The sequence below is a fragment of the Brassica rapa genome, chromosome A09 (assembly GCF_000309985.2).
Source record: "Brassica rapa cultivar Chiifu-401-42 chromosome A09, CAAS_Brap_v3.01, whole genome shotgun sequence".
NCBI classification, from domain to species: Eukaryota; Viridiplantae; Streptophyta; class Magnoliopsida; order Brassicales; family Brassicaceae; genus Brassica; species Brassica rapa.
This window is the reverse complement of record NC_024803.2, coordinates 2,143,081-2,159,705: the sequence shown is the minus strand read 5'-3', so window position 1 is coordinate 2,159,705 and position 16,625 is coordinate 2,143,081. Positions and strand designations below refer to the sequence as shown.

Here is a 16,625-nt window from a genome sequence, read left to right as displayed (position 1 = left end):
GTTATGTTCCCCCATGGTTCATAGTTTTAGCAAAACTTAACAAACGTCAAGTTTATTTAATCATCAACCTCAAACAAGTTATAGATTGATAACTAAATGATGTAATAATATACAATCTGTAGTGTACAAATTAGATGATAGTTGTCTAAACTATATTTCTAATGAAGTGTAACAATCATGCAACTACTGTTATTTAGTAGCCTTCAAGCATTAGATGATAGTAGTCTACACCATATGTTGACCAAAATGGGCTCAAAAGCCACATTGACTCTCATCAGTCACATCTAGTCATATTCCGGATAAAGGCAATGAATAGAGGCTAAGCTTGAAGAGCAACTTTGTTCCAACCTTAAATACAAGAGGCAGTTTTTTCGTTCAGATGTAAATAAATATACTCTCTCCGTTTCAATATACTTGATGTTTTAGAGAAGTTTTGTTGTTTCATAATAAATGAAGTTTACACAAATCTATGTAACTTTAACTTTATCAAAAACTGTGTAACTAATTGAATTTTTCTTATTTTTATTTATAATTAAATAAATTAATTTTATATTGTAATTTAATGATATTTTTGATAAAAGAATAGTTTTTCTTAATCTTTGTGCATTGGAGTAAAACATCAAGTAATAAGAAACAGAGGGAGTATTTGCTACTCTTCTGGCTGTTACATCTCAAGTAGTTTTGTTATGTGATAAAACTTCATTTCGTTTTCATATCTGGTTCTTGGTGTCACATATTCTCATTATTTGCTAACATGAAAATAAGTTTATTTTATTATTTGCTTTGAGGTATTGTGTACTAAGTACCCTCATAAGTGTTTGAGGAAGAAAATTGTAGCTTTAGGTCCTTTTCAAAGATTTGTTATTTGCTTATGCATTGTTACAATCTTGATTGATTTTCTTTTTGTTTAAAGGAAACATCCAAGCGATTCAAGATAGTGGTAAGGAAAGTAGTAGGCTTGCTGATACTCAGTCACAAAAGGTACACTGTCCTATGCTTTTAAGGGAGCTTGTGAGGTCCCCAATGGTTTGCTGCATGAAAATTCACAAATCAAAGCAAAGAAAAAGGTACTTAACGGGCCCATATGTTACATAAAGATATGTTTTTCATCTTTAAATTAGGGCCAATCACTGATTTATCTTCTAAGGTATATAAAAACAACTTGAATGCTTGTTTTTTTTTGCTTCCTACTTCTCTTTCCCCTTTTAGCTTCTTCTGTCCAAAGATCTCTCTCTATTTATGTGACAGTCACTTCACCAACATCATGGATGTTCTGCTCAGTCTATTCTTGGGTTTGGTTGGTCAGTTGTTCACGTTAAACAGGAAGCTGTAGGGACATAAGCTGCAGTATGGGTGGAAGTGGCATTAGAGCTTTGGTTAGATCTGTTGTGTCTCTAGTTATCATTGTGTTACTTCTTGTCAGTATCTTAGCAAACTCTGCACCAAGTGTTCCATCAACAGAAAACGTCAAGCCTTTGCGGTTTAGTGGTAAGGATGCGAATCTGTTTCATGTGAGCAAGCGAAAAGTTCCAAATGGACCGGATCCTATCCACAACAGGTTCTCCTCATCTTCTTTCAAGTTTTGGACCTTTAACTTTCCCTTCTTTGAGTTTGCTATCTGAGACCAACCCTTTTGTCTTGAAGTTGGTTTAAGCAAGTCTATACAAAAAGTAAAATCTTAGATCATTAGTGTATGCTCAATTCAAGATTTTTTTTTTATTTAACTTTACACAAATACTTTGAAAATGGTATGCAATTTTAACCTTTGTACCCAAAAAAAAAAAACTTTACACAAATACCGATAATCACTGGTTTCTAAAAAGATTATTTAGCATGCAGAGTTTTTTTTTTGGTAAAATTAGCATGCAGAGTTCTTGTTCTTTCCTTCTTTTCAGTGTCACTTGTCTTTTTGAAAGCAGATAATGTTATCATGTTTTTAAATAAAAAGCTTATTCTTTCTCTAATTTCTATGCTTTAAAGGGAACTAAAGGCACTTGTGTAGAACTTGACCACTTTAGTTAAAGTTCTACTGCAGAGAGAACTCAACTTTAATAAGCTTTTGTTCCAAAACTACTTCAGGAAAGCAAAAACTTCGAGACGGCCAACACGAGTATGATATAGCTCTGATATATACGACGTGCATGGTATGCAACTTTTTCTATAGATATTTCACGTAACTACAATGTTTTGTCTCATGTGGGCTTTGTTCATTTTCAGACACTTACTAATTTATGCGACCTCTCCACGTCAAGAAGCTACTATATTTGGGGGGCAATCCATACTGTCAGATTCAATATATGCTATATATGAACTCATAGCTTGTGAAGCCTTGCTCTGTTTTTGCAAAGGTGTAGTCTCATCTTGCTTTGTAGCATTTTGGAAGTGAAGTTTTAGCTCTCTTTTACTCTTTTTTTAAGGAACATTGCGTCTGAAGTTTGAAATCTTTAGTGAAGGTGAGAAGATTGAAGCAGATATTATAGACTTTTAAGGGCTTTGTAGTTGTAGGGTTTTGTAATTAGATTTGTATTAATTATAAGCTTATGTCTTCATCAAACTCTCCTGGGTTTCCTTTGCTAAAGCAAACCATTAACTTAAAGTTGCTCTGTTTACAAAATATTAACTGATAGCTACTATTTAATCTATGCCTCGTAATATATCTCCCCTATAACAACTAAGAGACTCCATAATTTTGCTATATATATTATTATAAGGTTTGTCCTTGGACAACTTTAGAATCACATCTTTGGGTTCTTCTGAACTTTGGAATCTGACAAAGTGATACACAAAAGGAGTGAGCATAGATGCAAAACCTATCTTCTCTCGCTCTTTTTTTTCAGTTTGATTTTGACTGTATCGAGAAGCAGACCCTAAAGTAAGATTCTTCCAGAGAAAAACTCTCTTTATCCTGTTCTGCATGGGGGACAGAGTCAAGTTTTTCACTTTCCTTTTGTTCGTAAGAGAAACACACAAGTGAAAATTTGTTTTGTCATTCTTCCAAGACCCGAAGTTTAAAGACACAAGGGAAGCCACTTAGCATATACGCTTCTGTTTTAAACAATAAACATAGTCTAAAAATCCATTTTAGAATCTTATGGAACAATACATTTTTACTAACTTCGTTGTAGGAAGTCGTACAAGATGATACACAAAATATAATACCTCAAGATCATATAATCACGAACATCGTTACCATCACAAGTTTATAACGGCTTACTTCACACGGTCTTCTTCTCTGGTGTGTCGAAAATCAAAAGGAAGTCCATAAGACATAATGACCAGCAGCCACCTAAGTCTGATAATTCAATAATGAAGAGACATATTTCCTGTTACGTAGAGTAAATTTTAGTCGATTTATTGATCTAATTATTGACCCTTAAAATTCTGATGAATATTATTTTTTAAATACTAGAAAATTTGGGGCCGTCCGTAATCCCTCAGATCCAATAATATTAGTTTTGTTTCAGTTGTCACTTGAGGCAGGGACCTCTGATACAATGTCCAAAGTCTTTCCAGTTGAGTTAATGACTTCCGCTCAATATATAGGAGTAGAACTGTAAAAGTCGGTATATTCACTACAAAAATTGTTTGTTATAGTTAGGGATTTGTCAATACTCTTTTCAATCCATGGCTAGTGAATGGCTATATGGCGAACAAGAGTGATCGTGGCCATTCCATGACCACAACTTACCTTGCTTCTTTACTGAACCCAAAGAATTCACTAAAGAAAATATGTGTTGAGAAGGGCTTGAACTGTGTTGCTGATATTGCACACTACAGGGTGCAAGCTAACAAACAAACACGTTTGTGTTTGAACTGGATGATCTAACCTTATTTACATTTGTTCAGAACATTACATTTACAAGCCTTTAGTTTTTTTTTCATTTTTTAGAGGCTCCAATTTCACATTTGAAACCAAATTAGAGGATCATAAATGACTGATATAAATTATTGTTTATATTGAAATTCATCCATTCCTTAGTCTAATTTTATTATAATGTTAAAGACATATATGATCAATGATATTAATAGTAAATGTTATCTAAATTAGCAAATTGTCTTCAAATATGAGTTTCAACCACCGGAGAATTAACATTCGGCATCGCCCGGATAAGGGACCGACAAGTGGCAATACGTGATTAGTCTAGACCATTTCTGTGGGACCAAGATATTCATGTATAATTAAAAAAATGTGTTAGACAGACAGATTAAATGTTTCCAAAAACGTTTTAAGCAGATTTATTTTTCTTGGTTTCAATTGATTGTTTTCAAAGATAGTCAGTCTGACGACGTGGGAGACACGAAACGTTGAAGTCATAACAGAAATCATTTCAGATATGTATGAAACAATTATAGAACAATTTGTACCATTTCTTGACAAAACATGGAAATTTATATAATATTTAATTATATTAGGTATTTTGAAACAACTTAGAAACAAACACGGAAAATGAAATCATATCAGTTACAAAAAAATAAAAATGAAATCATACGCGTTATCTAACGTGGTTCCGGGTTTTAGTCTATAGGAAAATTAAACACGGTCGGTAAGACATACTAAATACCATGCCCGTTCGTGAGACAAATATCGAATAAAATACAAATCACGTATCTACGTACTTCGCGAGACCTCAGAGATATTTAAGATCATCAATGATATATCGCAAGATATAATTTTGTACGATGTATTATATTCGAGATCAATGGTGTCAGTGTACTTCCTTGAGTCACTCATGATGAGATAAAAGAAGAAACCAAGGATCCATGTGTTATGTTTTGTTGGTATGGCTCTCTTTTCTTTCTTGATCAAAACAATCAACATTAACAGTTTTACTTATGTGCTGAAAACACATATCCGATTCCGATATAAGATGCTCTCCAAGATAGAAGTTGATTCGTTCGATGAAGATGAGAACCCAAGTGGCACAATTTGCTCAAGACTAGCATAAGAAGCGAACTTAATTTGAATGTCTTCCACCTTATCAATTTGCACTTCAAACACGAATTGATACCCTTTTTTTTTTTTTTGAAACACGAATTGATACCTAAACATACTAAAATAAAAAGGTAAAAAGTAAAATCTGAATAAATAGCCGAATATCTAAATATTTAAAATTTAAATAGCCAACTTAAGTATTTAAATTTATGTTATTATTCAAAGTAATTTTTTGTTTATTAAATTTTAATTTCTAATTATTTTAGTAATTTTGGTAAGAACACCTAAATTGATATGAAAAAAAAACTTAAACCGGGATGACTTACACATTAAAATGTATCATCGTTACTAGCCCTGCGACTTCGGTTTTCCGAAACCGAACTGAACCGTCGGTTTTCGGTTAACCGAAATTTTTAAAAACATTTCCAAAAGTAACCGAATTAAATTTCGGTTCGGTTCGGTTTGGTTTTCAGTTATTTTCGGTTTTCACCTAAATTTCTGAATATACCCGATTTTAATGATTTTCAGTTAATTTCGGTATTGGTTTTTAAAAAAGTTCAGATTTTTCGGTTAAATTCGGTTATATTCGGTTCGAATTTTCGGTTATTTACGGTTAAGTTCGGTTATTTTCGGTTTTTCTAAAAAAAGAAAAAAATTCAAAAACCGAACCGAACCAAAAACCGAATTATTTTTTAAAATTGTACCTAACCAAACCGATCTCGAAAACATAACCGAACCGAAAATGTTGGTTCGGTTCGGGGCAAAGTCGCAGGGCTAATCGTTACTATCAAAAAGATTATAGGAAAACGGTCCAAAACTACAAACTTATTTATTTTGAAAAAACAAGATCAAAATTTATACAAAAATAATTAACTGTATGATATAAGTATTATGCAATATATTAGTATTATAATTGTAGTGGTCAGTACTCAGTATTGAATGATACCGATGTTTTATAATAATATTCTATGTTATGCAAGACAGCTTAAGTCAATGATAAATTGATAACCTGTCATGATGAAGATATTACATTATTTGTTTATAAATGTTCAAATAGCTCTTTAACTAATAGTATCACTGATGACTACACGTGAAGATAGTTCCACAAATAAAATATGAGTTTTGTCCACTAAAAATAGATTTGATTCTTCTGGCATTTAATTATTTCCCGAAATTTGGTCAGAATTCACAAGTACGATGTGGAAGACACGAAAGCCTGAGAGATATTATGGCAGACATCATTTAGTGCAGCTGTTTAAAGAATCATTTCGTGATTCTACTAGTTATGTATATGGATACGGAACACAAACAAATATTATCAAAGTTAAAAACAAAATAAATTTAAAGTGAAGAAACGAATGAAGTTGCTGATATAAAACGCATGTTATAGTATATAAGAACTTGTATATTATTAATAGGCCTACGGTCTGCTTGTGTATCACAAATGCTAATATAAAACACGACCAAGAAGACGTGAACAAATAAACATTACACGAGAAGATCCACCAAAAAAACAGGAAGGCTGTGAGCTGCCGTTTCCTTTAGGTCAAGAAATCGTTTGCTATTTTTTCTGAAACAGTTGAGAAGAGAGGGAAAAGGAGACGTTGAAAATGAAGAGTTGGGTAAGCTTAAGATCGATATTTATGCACGCAGATGGTGTGGATTGGATGTTGATGGGACTAGGTTTAATCGGATCCATCGGTGATGGCTTTGTCACTCCTATTATATTTTTCATCACCGGCTTACTACTAAATGACCTCGGCGGTTCGTTCAATGATGGGAACTTCATGAAAGCCGTCTCCAAGGTTTTTCTTTTTTCTCTTCTTTCTGTTTTTTATTTTTATTTTTTATTTTTGGTCAGTAGACTAAATATGGCGTGATGACTTGATACGAATTAAAACCGAACGTCTATGCCAAACTTTGCCAAACTTAACTTGTGACCATATCTATGGATACAATTGGTTTAGAGACTTTTACCCCCCCCCCCCCCCTTTTTTTTTTTCTGTAGTCTCCAAAGTTTTTTTTTTTTTAATGCAAGCACACACGGAATCGGATATTTGTGCCTTTATTATATTTTTCTTTTTTTATTATTATAAAATTTTGAAAATTTTACAGGTAATTTTTTTTTGTAAAACCCACAACCATGTCCAAACCAATCACAATATGTTAGAAGCGAGAATATGTGTAAAAAACAATATATATGAGATATGAGCAGTTAGGCCTGGGCATTCGGAGTCCCAATCGGGTTTCGGTTTAGTCCAATCGGGTTTCGGTTTTTTGGGTTTATCAAAATCAGCTCCATTCGGGTTATATGAAAATTCGGTTCGGGACCGGTTCGGGTTCTATCGGGTCGGGTTTAGTAAATCTTCAAAGAACCGGTATAACCCGATGTACTTTCGGGTTCGGGTCCCAATCGGTTCTTCGGTTTAAATGTACCTGATTTATATCTACTTTGTAACCAAAAAGTAACTAAAATCGGTTCTTTGATTTTAAAATACTTGATTTCTACCTATTTTGTAACCAAAACATAAATAAAATCGGTTCAAAAAAAAAGAAAGGAACATCAAATGTAATCATTCAAAATTAAGTGAAAGGTAAATACAGTTATTGATCGAAATAACACCAAATAAATAAAAGCATGAAACGAAAATCAAGTTCTCATGAAATGAAAAACATTATTCAATGAAAAATAAAACCCAAATCTAAAAACTTCAACCTTCAACCGCCACCTTCAACCATCAATCTTCATATAATAGATAATTATTTTAGATGTTCAATATATTTTGAATACATATTAGGAATTGAGATCATGTTTGGTACAAGTTCTTTTTAGAAATTTTGAATGTTTCGGGTTCTATCGGATATCCATTTAGGTTCGGGTTCGGTTCGGATAATACCCATAACCTGAAATACCATAAAACAAGATTCATTCGGTTTTTATATCGGGTTCAGATCGGTTCGGATTCATTTTTATCGGGTCGGGTTCGGTTTATTTGCCCAGCCCTATGAGCAGTGTTTCAAAAAAAAAAAAGATATGAGCTATTCAACTTTGTAAATAAATGTGAATCTTGATGCGAGAAGAGTTCTAATGTATTTTCCTTCTTTTTGCACACTGGATAATTAACAGAATGCTGTAGCTTTGCTTTATATGGCTAGTGCATCATGGGTGGTATGTTTTCTTGGTAAGTGTCTTCGACCATGTTCTTTTATCTACAAAGGAAAAAAAAACAATTTAAATATTTTTGGGTACATTTCTATATAGTTAATTTTTGTTTAATTATTTTGGATGGGTTGGATACAAAACAGAAGGATATTGCTGGACAAGAACAGGGGAGAGACAAGCAGCAAAAATGAGAGAGAAATACTTAAAAGCAGTGTTAAGACAAGATGTGGGTTACTTTGATCTTCATGTCACAAGCACTTCTGATGTAATCACAAGTGTTTCTAGTGACAGCCTTGTCATCCAAGATGTCCTCAGTGAAAAGGTATCAACTAGTTTATCTCTATCTTTTCATTCTAATTATGTTTATTGTTCCTAAACCGTTTCTTAATGCAGTTACCGAACTTTTTGATGAATGCATCTGCTTTTGTCGCAAGCTACATAGTGGCTTTCATCATGCTATGGAGACTCACAATCGTTGGCTTCCCGTTCGTCGTTCTCCTCTTGATCCCTGGACTGATGTATGGACGTGCTCTCATCAGCATCTCGAGGAAAATACGTGAAGAGTACAATGAAGCTGGTTCTATAGCCGAGCAAGCCATCTCGCTGGTGCGAACCGTCTATGCATTTGGTAGTGAGACGAAGTTGATAGCTAAATTCTCACTTGCGCTTCAAGGCTCGGTGAAGCTAGGGGTGAGACAAGGGCTAGTTAAAGGTATCTCTATTGGGAGCAATGGTATTATTTACGCCATTTGGGCGTTCCTGACATGGTATGGAAGTCGGATGGTTATGTACCATGGTGCCAAAGGTGGTACCATCTTTGCAGTTATCATTTGCCTTACCTTTGGCGGCACGTAAGTAACTATAGTTTAAGGGTTTTTAGTTTTCTTGGCAAGCAAGAATGAAGAAACATATTGTTGTTTAGACCTTTTGTATCTTCTTACACCTTTCAGATCACTTGGTCGAGGCTTGTCGAATCTCAAATACTTTTCAGAGGCGGTTGTAGCAGGGGAAAGGATCATGGAAGTGATAGAAAGAGTTCCAGAAATTGACTCAGACAACCTTGAAGGTCAAACTCTAGAGAAAATTAAAGGAGAAGTTGAATTTAAGCATGTGAAGTTCATGTACCCCTCTAGACTAGAAACTCCAATCTTTGATGACTTCTGTTTGAGAGTTCCGTCAGGAAAAACTGTTGCTCTGGTTGGTGGAAGCGGGTCAGGAAAATCAACCGTGTTGGCCCTATTGCAGAGGTTTTACGACCCGGTGGCAGGAGAGATTCTTCTTGATGGTGTGTCCATTAACAAGCTGCAAGTTAATTGGTTGAGATTGCAGATGGGTTTAGTCAGCCAAGAGCCGGCTCTCTTCGCTACAACAATAGAGGAGAACATATTATTTGGTAAAGAGGATGCATCCATGGATGAAGTGGTGGAAGCTGCAAAAGCCTCAAATGCTCATAACTTCATCTCTCAATTCCCTCAAGGATACAAAACTCAGGTTCTTATTTGTCAAACTTAGATTCCAATTTAAGAACATATTGATTATGTTTTAATGTACATATTAAGTTAGATGGACTTCTGAATCAAAACCATTTGTCTATGAATGGACTGTCCAATATTTCTTATATATAATATATTTTATGAGATCCCTGTATTTTTTCCATTTTTTTTTGCAACACATTTTTTTCTAATTTCTATGTAGAACTTTGTCTTTAACCGAACCTAAATTTGGAAATTATTTTTCACAAAAAGGTTGGGGAGAGAGGAGTGCAAATGTCAGGGGGACAGAAGCAGAGGATAGCAATTGCACGTGCCATAATCAAATCACCGACCATCCTCTTACTAGACGAGGCAACAAGTGCACTGGACTCAGAATCCGAAAGGGTAGTTCAAGAAGCCTTGGATAATGCCTCTCTTGGACGTACAACTATTGTTATTGCACACCGTCTCTCTACTATCCGTGATGCTGATGTTATATGTGTAGTCCATGAAGGTCGCATTGTTGAAGCTGGTTCACACGAAGCGCTCATGGAGAACTTAGATGGTAAATATACTTCTCTAGTCCGCTTGCAGCAGATGGATAATCAAGAATCTGATGGTAACGTCAGTGTAAGGGTGCAAGGAAGTCAGTTATCTATATTGAGCAAAGATTTGACGTACGGTCCAAAACTATCTAGTGAAAGCGGGTCTAACATGTTAACGAGTTCAAGCATTGAGTCGAATCTTCCTAGTTCAGATCCTAAGGGTAAGAAGCCGCCTGTGCCATCATTTAAGAGACTAATGGCAATGAATAGACCAGAATGGAAACATGCATTGTATGGTTGCTTAAGTGCAGCTTTATTTGGGGCCGTACAACCAACAAGTGCATTTGTTTCGGGGTCGATGGTGTCAGTGTATTTCCTAACGAGTCATGACGAGATCAAGGAGAAGACAAGGATCTTTGTCTTGTTCTTTGTTGGTCTAGCTGTCTTTTCTTTCTTGCTCAACATCATTCAACATTATAGTTTTGCTTACATGGGAGAGTACCTGACGAAACGTATCAGAGAGAAGATGCTCAAGAAGATTCTGACCTTTGAAGTCAACTGGTTCGATGAAGAAGAGAACTCTAGTGGTGCAATTTGCTCAAGACTTGCAAAAGAAGCTAACTTGGTATGTCTCTTTAACTCTAGTCAGTGTACTACATTGCATCAGCCGCTACAAATTAATACTCTCTCCGTTCCTAAAAGATGTATGTTCTAGAAAAAAATTTTGTTTCAAAAAGATATATTTTTTACCTTTTCAATGTATGATTTTATGAAAAATTGTAATTTTTAAAAAAAATAATAGTGTTTATTGAATTTCTATTGGCCAAAAGTTATGAAAAATTGTTATTCATAAAAAACAATGCATATTTAATGAGTTTTCTTAATATATGTGAAAAGTCTAAAATATGTATCTTTTAAAAACAGAGGGAGTATCGTCTAACTGTATACAGGGATGCCTAAATGGAACTTAGACGCAAATATACTTTTATATAAATGATACCCCTCTCTTCCTAAAAGATCTATATTCTAGAGAAAACTTGTGTTTCAAAATGATATATATTTTATATTTTCAATTCAATTTTTGTCAACTAATAATGAGAAATTGTGAAGTTCAAGAACATTAATTTTATTTCTTAAAATTTTATTAGTTTAAAAATATAGGAAATATAAAATTACAAAAAAACTATGCACTTATAGATAAATTTTAATATGTTTTATTAAAAAATGTGAAAATTCTAAAACATGGATCTTTTAGGAACGAATGGAGTATATCTTATGAATATAAACTTTTATGTTATACATTAGTTTTAGAAACTTGAAAATAAATTATATTTCAAATATAATATTTTATTACAAAATAAATTTTAACATATAAGTGGTTTCAAATTATAAATATAAATACATGTTTAAAATACAAAGATAAATAATCTAAATGAATTTAAATACTTAAAATAAATAATTTGAATGTAAATAATTATATATATAAAATGAATAATTATAGTAATTATAGTAATATATTTATTTTTGAATATTAGTGCTTAAAATCCGATAGGCATCTGCCCACCACGTAGCACCTGGACTTTAGAACACTGACCTTGTAATGTTTTGTTTTACCATAGGTGAGGTCATTGGTTGGTGAACGAGTTTCATTGTTGGTACAAACCATAGCAGCAGTAGCCGTAGCTTGCACAGTAGGTTTAGTCATCGCTTGGCGTCTAGCCATTGTCATGATGGCGGCGCAGCCAGTTGTTGTAGTCTGCTTCTACACGCAACGTATTCTCCTCAAAACCATATCCAAGAAAGCAATCAAAGCACAAGACGAGAGTAGCAAACTAGCAGCAGAAGCTGTCTCCAACATCAGAACCATCACATCTTTCTCATCACAAGAACATATCTTGAAACTACTCAAAAGGATTCAAGAAGGTCCAAGAAAGGAAAGCGTTCGCCAATCATGGCTAGCTGGAACCGTCCTCGCAACTTCACGAAGCCTTATAACATGCACTTCGGTTTTGAACTTCTGGTATGGTGGTAGACTAATCACTGACGGCAAGATCGTGGCAAAACAGTTCTTTGAGATCTTTACGGTCTTTGTGAGTACTGGTCGGGTCATAGCAGACGCTGGGAGCATGACGACCGATCTAGCTAAAGGCTCGGATGCTGTTGGGTCTGTGTTCGCAGTGTTGGACCGTTCCACAACCATTGAGCCAGAGAGTCCAAACGGGTACGTAACGGAGAAAATAAAAGGACAGATAAGTTTTGTCAACGTTGACTTTTCTTATCTTACACGACCAAACGTGGCTATATTCAAGAACTTGTCTATTGAGATAGACCAAGGAAAGTCAACAGCTATTGTCGGTCCAAGCGGTTCAGGAAAGTCAACGATAATAAGCTTGATCGAACGGTTCTACGACCCGTTAAAGGGTTGTGTAAAAATCGACGGTCGTGACCTAAAATCGTATCATTTGAGAACGTTACGTCAACACATAGCTTTGGTTAGCCAAGAGCCAGCTTTATTCGCCGGCACTATCCGAGAGAACATAATGTACGGTGGAGCGTCTGTGAATATCGACGAGTCGGAGATTATAGAGGCGGCGAAAGCAGCGAACGCTCATGATTTTATTACATCGCTAACCAACGGTTATGACACGAACTGTGGAGACAGAGGTGTATTCTTGTCGGGTGGGCAGAAACAGAGGATTGCTATAGCTCGTGCGGTTCTGAAGAACCCGTCTGTTCTCCTACTCGATGAAGCGACGAGCGCTTTGGATAGTCAGTCGGAGCGTGTGGTGCAAGACGCGCTGGAGCGAGTGATGGTTGGGAGGACGAGTGTGGTGATCGCTCATAGGCTTAGTACGATACAAAACTGCGACGTCATCGCGGTTTTGGATAAAGGGAAAGTAGTTGAATGTGGGAACCACTCGTCGTTGTTGGCAAAGGGTCCCACGGGTGCTTATTTCTCATTGGTGAGTCTCCAAAGAAATCTTTGTTGAAAGTAAGAAGATGAAAGTGAAGAGAGTAGGGAAAGCCTAAAGATCGATACTCAGTTTTGTTTTTGTAACTCTTGGCGTTGGCTTTTTAAATGAGTTGTTAAATGTCAAGAACGTGCCTAATATGTAATGTACACTTATGAGAATTGAGTTGATATTGGTTTTGAAACTGAGAATATAAAGAGGGGGCAGTCCCCCTGTTTCAAAGATTTCAAGAGATTCCAACCGGAAAATGTAAACAGTATAGAAGACAGTACGGGACTAGTGTTTGTTTCATTGTATTACACATTCCAGACAGTATATAACTATAGCTGCTAATGTAAACTACAAGCTCACTCTATGTATATTAATCAGTGTCGCAATAAATTTTGGGACTTTGAGATGAAATATAAAAGAAATGGAATGAGAAATGGTTCTGAGTATGTAAGAAATGGGATAAATGTTGATTTTTATATGCATTTAGAGTTTGATTTTGATTGTCATTAACGGTGGTTGTTGTATTGATGATAAATAGTAATTTAGTAAAGAAGTGATGAAAATGAGGATGTATGAGTAAAACAAACCATTTCGAAAAAAAAGTATGGTATTTCAGTAGTAATCATAATTTTAGAATGAATAGAACAAATGAAAAATTCAAGAAAAAAAAATTATTTTTCAAATTAAACTTAATTATCTAACAAAATCATCTCAAAATATTAATATTTTTTTGTTTGAGATACTAAATGGAGATCTTGCCAATAAGGTTGTTCTAGATGTTATGTAAGATTAGCCAAAGTCAATGGAATTTCAAATAGCTCTGTAAGTAATAGTACGACACGTGAAGATAGTGTTATCTCAAATTATTTGTAAGCTCTATTGGAAAAAAAATATTAAAGATATATTAAAACTTATGTTTTTCATTAATAGTTTTATCTATATATATATATATATATATATATATAATTTTTAAAAATTTAAATTCTAAATTTAAAATTCAAATTCAAATTATTTTTTACATCTAATTTATAGACCTATTTAAAAAAAAAAAATTGGAAGCATGCTCGACATCTCCACTTACCATGCTAAAAAGGTTTTACTACATATTTTTTGTTCCAATGGTCGTTATTATCAGGACATTTGCTTCAGTTCCTTTGTAGAAACTTGCAGCTTAAGTTTTAGTTTACCATCTCTTCATTTTTTTCATATCTCTTTAGCTTGGTCTTGTTGCTTTGGAACGTCAGGCTCCCGAAGGATTGATATCCTTGCCTGGTTCCGGTCTTACTACATTAAAACAAATAAATAAGATTTGATGCTTCCAGCTTTGAGATAAGATTTTTAGTTTTCCAAATCTCGTCAGATATCACAAGAACGAGGTGGGAGACACGAAAGCTTGAGATATAGTTTGGCAGACATCATTTAATGGTGCTGTTTAAAAGAATCATGAATATAGATACGGAGGAAAAACGAATAAAAATAAGGAAGTTGCTGATTTTCACGCATGTTATAAACTTATAATAGTTAAAATGTTGTATATTATTAATAGTCCCACGGTCTACTTCTGTGTACCACCACAAATGCTAATAAAAAACGACCAATAAGACGTGAAAGAGTACACGAGAAAATCCACCAAAAAAAGTACACGTTAAGGATGATGAAGTTGAAAAAGAAGAGTTGCGGAAGCATAAGGTCGATTTTTATGCACGCGGACGGTGTGGATTGGATGTTGATGGGACTTGGACTCATCGGAGCCGTCGGTGATGGCTTCGTAACTCCTATTATATATTTCGTCATTGGCTTGCTACTGAATGACCTCGGTGGTTCGTTCGACGATGGGAACTTCATGAAAGCCATCTCCAAGGTTCTTTTTTATCTTTTCTTTATGCTCTTTGTTTTCTATTTAAATATGGCATAATACCTAACTTCTTAGTAGTTTTCTGACTTATGACCATTGTTGGGCCTAATTATTAAGCTTATTAGCTCAAATAATGAAAGGCAAATGTGAAAAGGAAATGGGCTTACGAGCTCTTTGTAAAAAGCCATGTTGGCATTATTGAAAGGAAATAAGAGAGTCCCACATCGATTAAAACTTGAGAAGTTGTGATGTATATATATGGTATCACACTCTCCTTGGATTAAACGGCTCAGAGGAAGAGAGAGCTCCCCACGCGCGCGCCGCCGCCGCCGTCCGGCCGGCTCGGCTCGGCGTGGGCTTGGGCTTGGGCCCGATAAGAATTATTTTTTTTGGACCAAGTTAAGCTCAACGCTTTGCCATTTTATTTCCAAAAAACCAGCATGACATTTGTGTATAAACGACATGTAGTTCGTTTAAAAACAACACGAAGTTTATCTGTTCGAAATGGATCAGAACGAGTCAACAAGAGAGAAACTTGCGGAGAAAGCTGCTCAACGTTCCACTCCGAGATCTTTGCGAGATTTTCGGAAAAACGTTCGCAACAGTTTCGAAAAACCGCTCCTAGTCTTCTCTTTAAATACGGACTCTCCTCTTCTCATTTTCTTCAACCTTTTCTGAATCGAAATCCAACAGCAAAATTCCCTCTGCGTAAGTCTATTATTGCGAGAGTGTTTCGTAGATTTTTTTGTTCGATAGGGCGATCACGGGTGAGGCGTGAGTCGTCTGCCATGGTTGTATCCTGGGACTCTATATTCGTACAGTCCCGTCTCACTAACGGAGCGAATATTTTGAGTTAAGGAAAGAGATCATATCTCGCCTCCATGTCTTGTTGCGGATACGGTTTCTTATCGTTCTCGTATTCGTTTTCTATATTCGTCTATTTCCTTAACTTCGCTTTTATTATATCGTTTACATCAGTCCGGTTTACCGGCTACTACAATCTTAACTCAAAATCGCTTTATGTCTAAAGCTCGAATCGGATTGAAGAACGATTTATAAAACGGGTTTTGGAACCGTGTTTGCGATTTGCTTCCTAGCACTTCCGCGAAACGGTTATTCTTATTTCATAACGATGTTTGCGATTTGCTATACGCTTATCCGCGAAACGTTTCTGCGTTATTCTAAAAACGTGTTTGCGATTTGCTTTATAGTACTTCCGCGAAACGTTTCTGTTTTATTTCATTACGATTTGCGAATTGTTTTTTAGCATTTTTCGCAAAACGTTTCTGATACATCTTCAAAACGTTCTATAAATAAATCGTTTCAAGATCGCTTTCTTATGCGAGTTTGTGAAACATTCTAAGTCTTTAAAAATGATTTCTGCGAACGTTTTTTAAGCGAGTTTGCAAAACGTTTTTCCAAGACTTATATCGATATGATTTGGTTCAAACACCAAAAATGAACATCGATTTTAGACTATTATTTTATTTAAAATAATATGTTAAATGTTGAATGGAGTACTAATCCGTTTTCATGTTTTCTCTACAGGAAAATGACAAACGAGAACGACACCCCCACTCCCATGGACACCTCGGATGTCATTCAGACTCCACTCAACGCTGCAGCAACTGGCGTGACAACCGCTGGAAACATCACAGCGTCAACCACTGCAGCAACAACGAGCACTTTTCTCC

At 35.1% G+C, this 16,625-nt stretch overlaps 2 protein-coding genes across 2 annotated transcripts; both read left to right on the top strand.

The window, feature by feature from the left end:
- Positions 1-243: 243 nt before the first annotated feature.
- On the top strand, positions 244-2,596 carry LOC103837018 (CLAVATA3/ESR (CLE)-related protein 25-like). Its single transcript, XM_009113348.3, has 3 exons — positions 244-1,558; positions 2,080-2,144; positions 2,218-2,596. The coding sequence occupies exons 1-2, from the start codon at positions 1,350-1,352 to the stop codon at positions 2,114-2,116; spliced, it is 246 nt and encodes an 81-aa protein (XP_009111596.1). The 5' UTR covers positions 244-1,349; the 3' UTR covers positions 2,117-2,144; positions 2,218-2,596.
- A 3,926-nt stretch (positions 2,597-6,522) lies between these two features.
- Positions 6,523-14,988, top strand: LOC103837017 (ABC transporter B family member 22). Its single transcript, XM_009113347.2, has 7 exons — positions 6,523-6,738; positions 8,061-8,115; positions 8,240-8,418; positions 8,490-8,947; positions 9,047-9,587; positions 9,842-10,738; positions 11,733-14,988. The coding sequence occupies exons 1-7, from the start codon at positions 6,544-6,546 to the stop codon at positions 13,101-13,103; spliced, it is 3,696 nt and encodes a 1,231-aa protein (XP_009111595.2). The 5' UTR covers positions 6,523-6,543; the 3' UTR covers positions 13,104-14,988.
- Positions 14,989-16,625: the final 1,637 nt, after the last annotated feature.

Excerpts from the sequence above, each read along its gene's own strand:
- LOC103837017 (XM_009113347.2), top strand. The coding sequence starts at position 6,544 with ATGAAGAGTTGGGTAAGCTTAAGATCGATATTTATGCACGCAGATGGT. Across the intron at positions 8,116-8,239 it reads ATGGGTGGTATGTTTTCTTG|AAGGATATTGCTGGACAAGA; the intron begins GTAAGTGTCTTC and ends GATACAAAACAG. Across the intron at positions 8,948-9,046 it reads TGCCTTACCTTTGGCGGCAC|ATCACTTGGTCGAGGCTTGT; the intron begins GTAAGTAACTAT and ends TACACCTTTCAG.
- LOC103837018 (XM_009113348.3), top strand. The coding sequence starts at position 1,350 with ATGGGTGGAAGTGGCATTAGAGCTTTGGTTAGATCTGTTGTGTCTCTA. Across the intron at positions 1,559-2,079 it reads CCGGATCCTATCCACAACAG|GAAAGCAAAAACTTCGAGAC; the intron begins GTTCTCCTCATC and ends AAACTACTTCAG.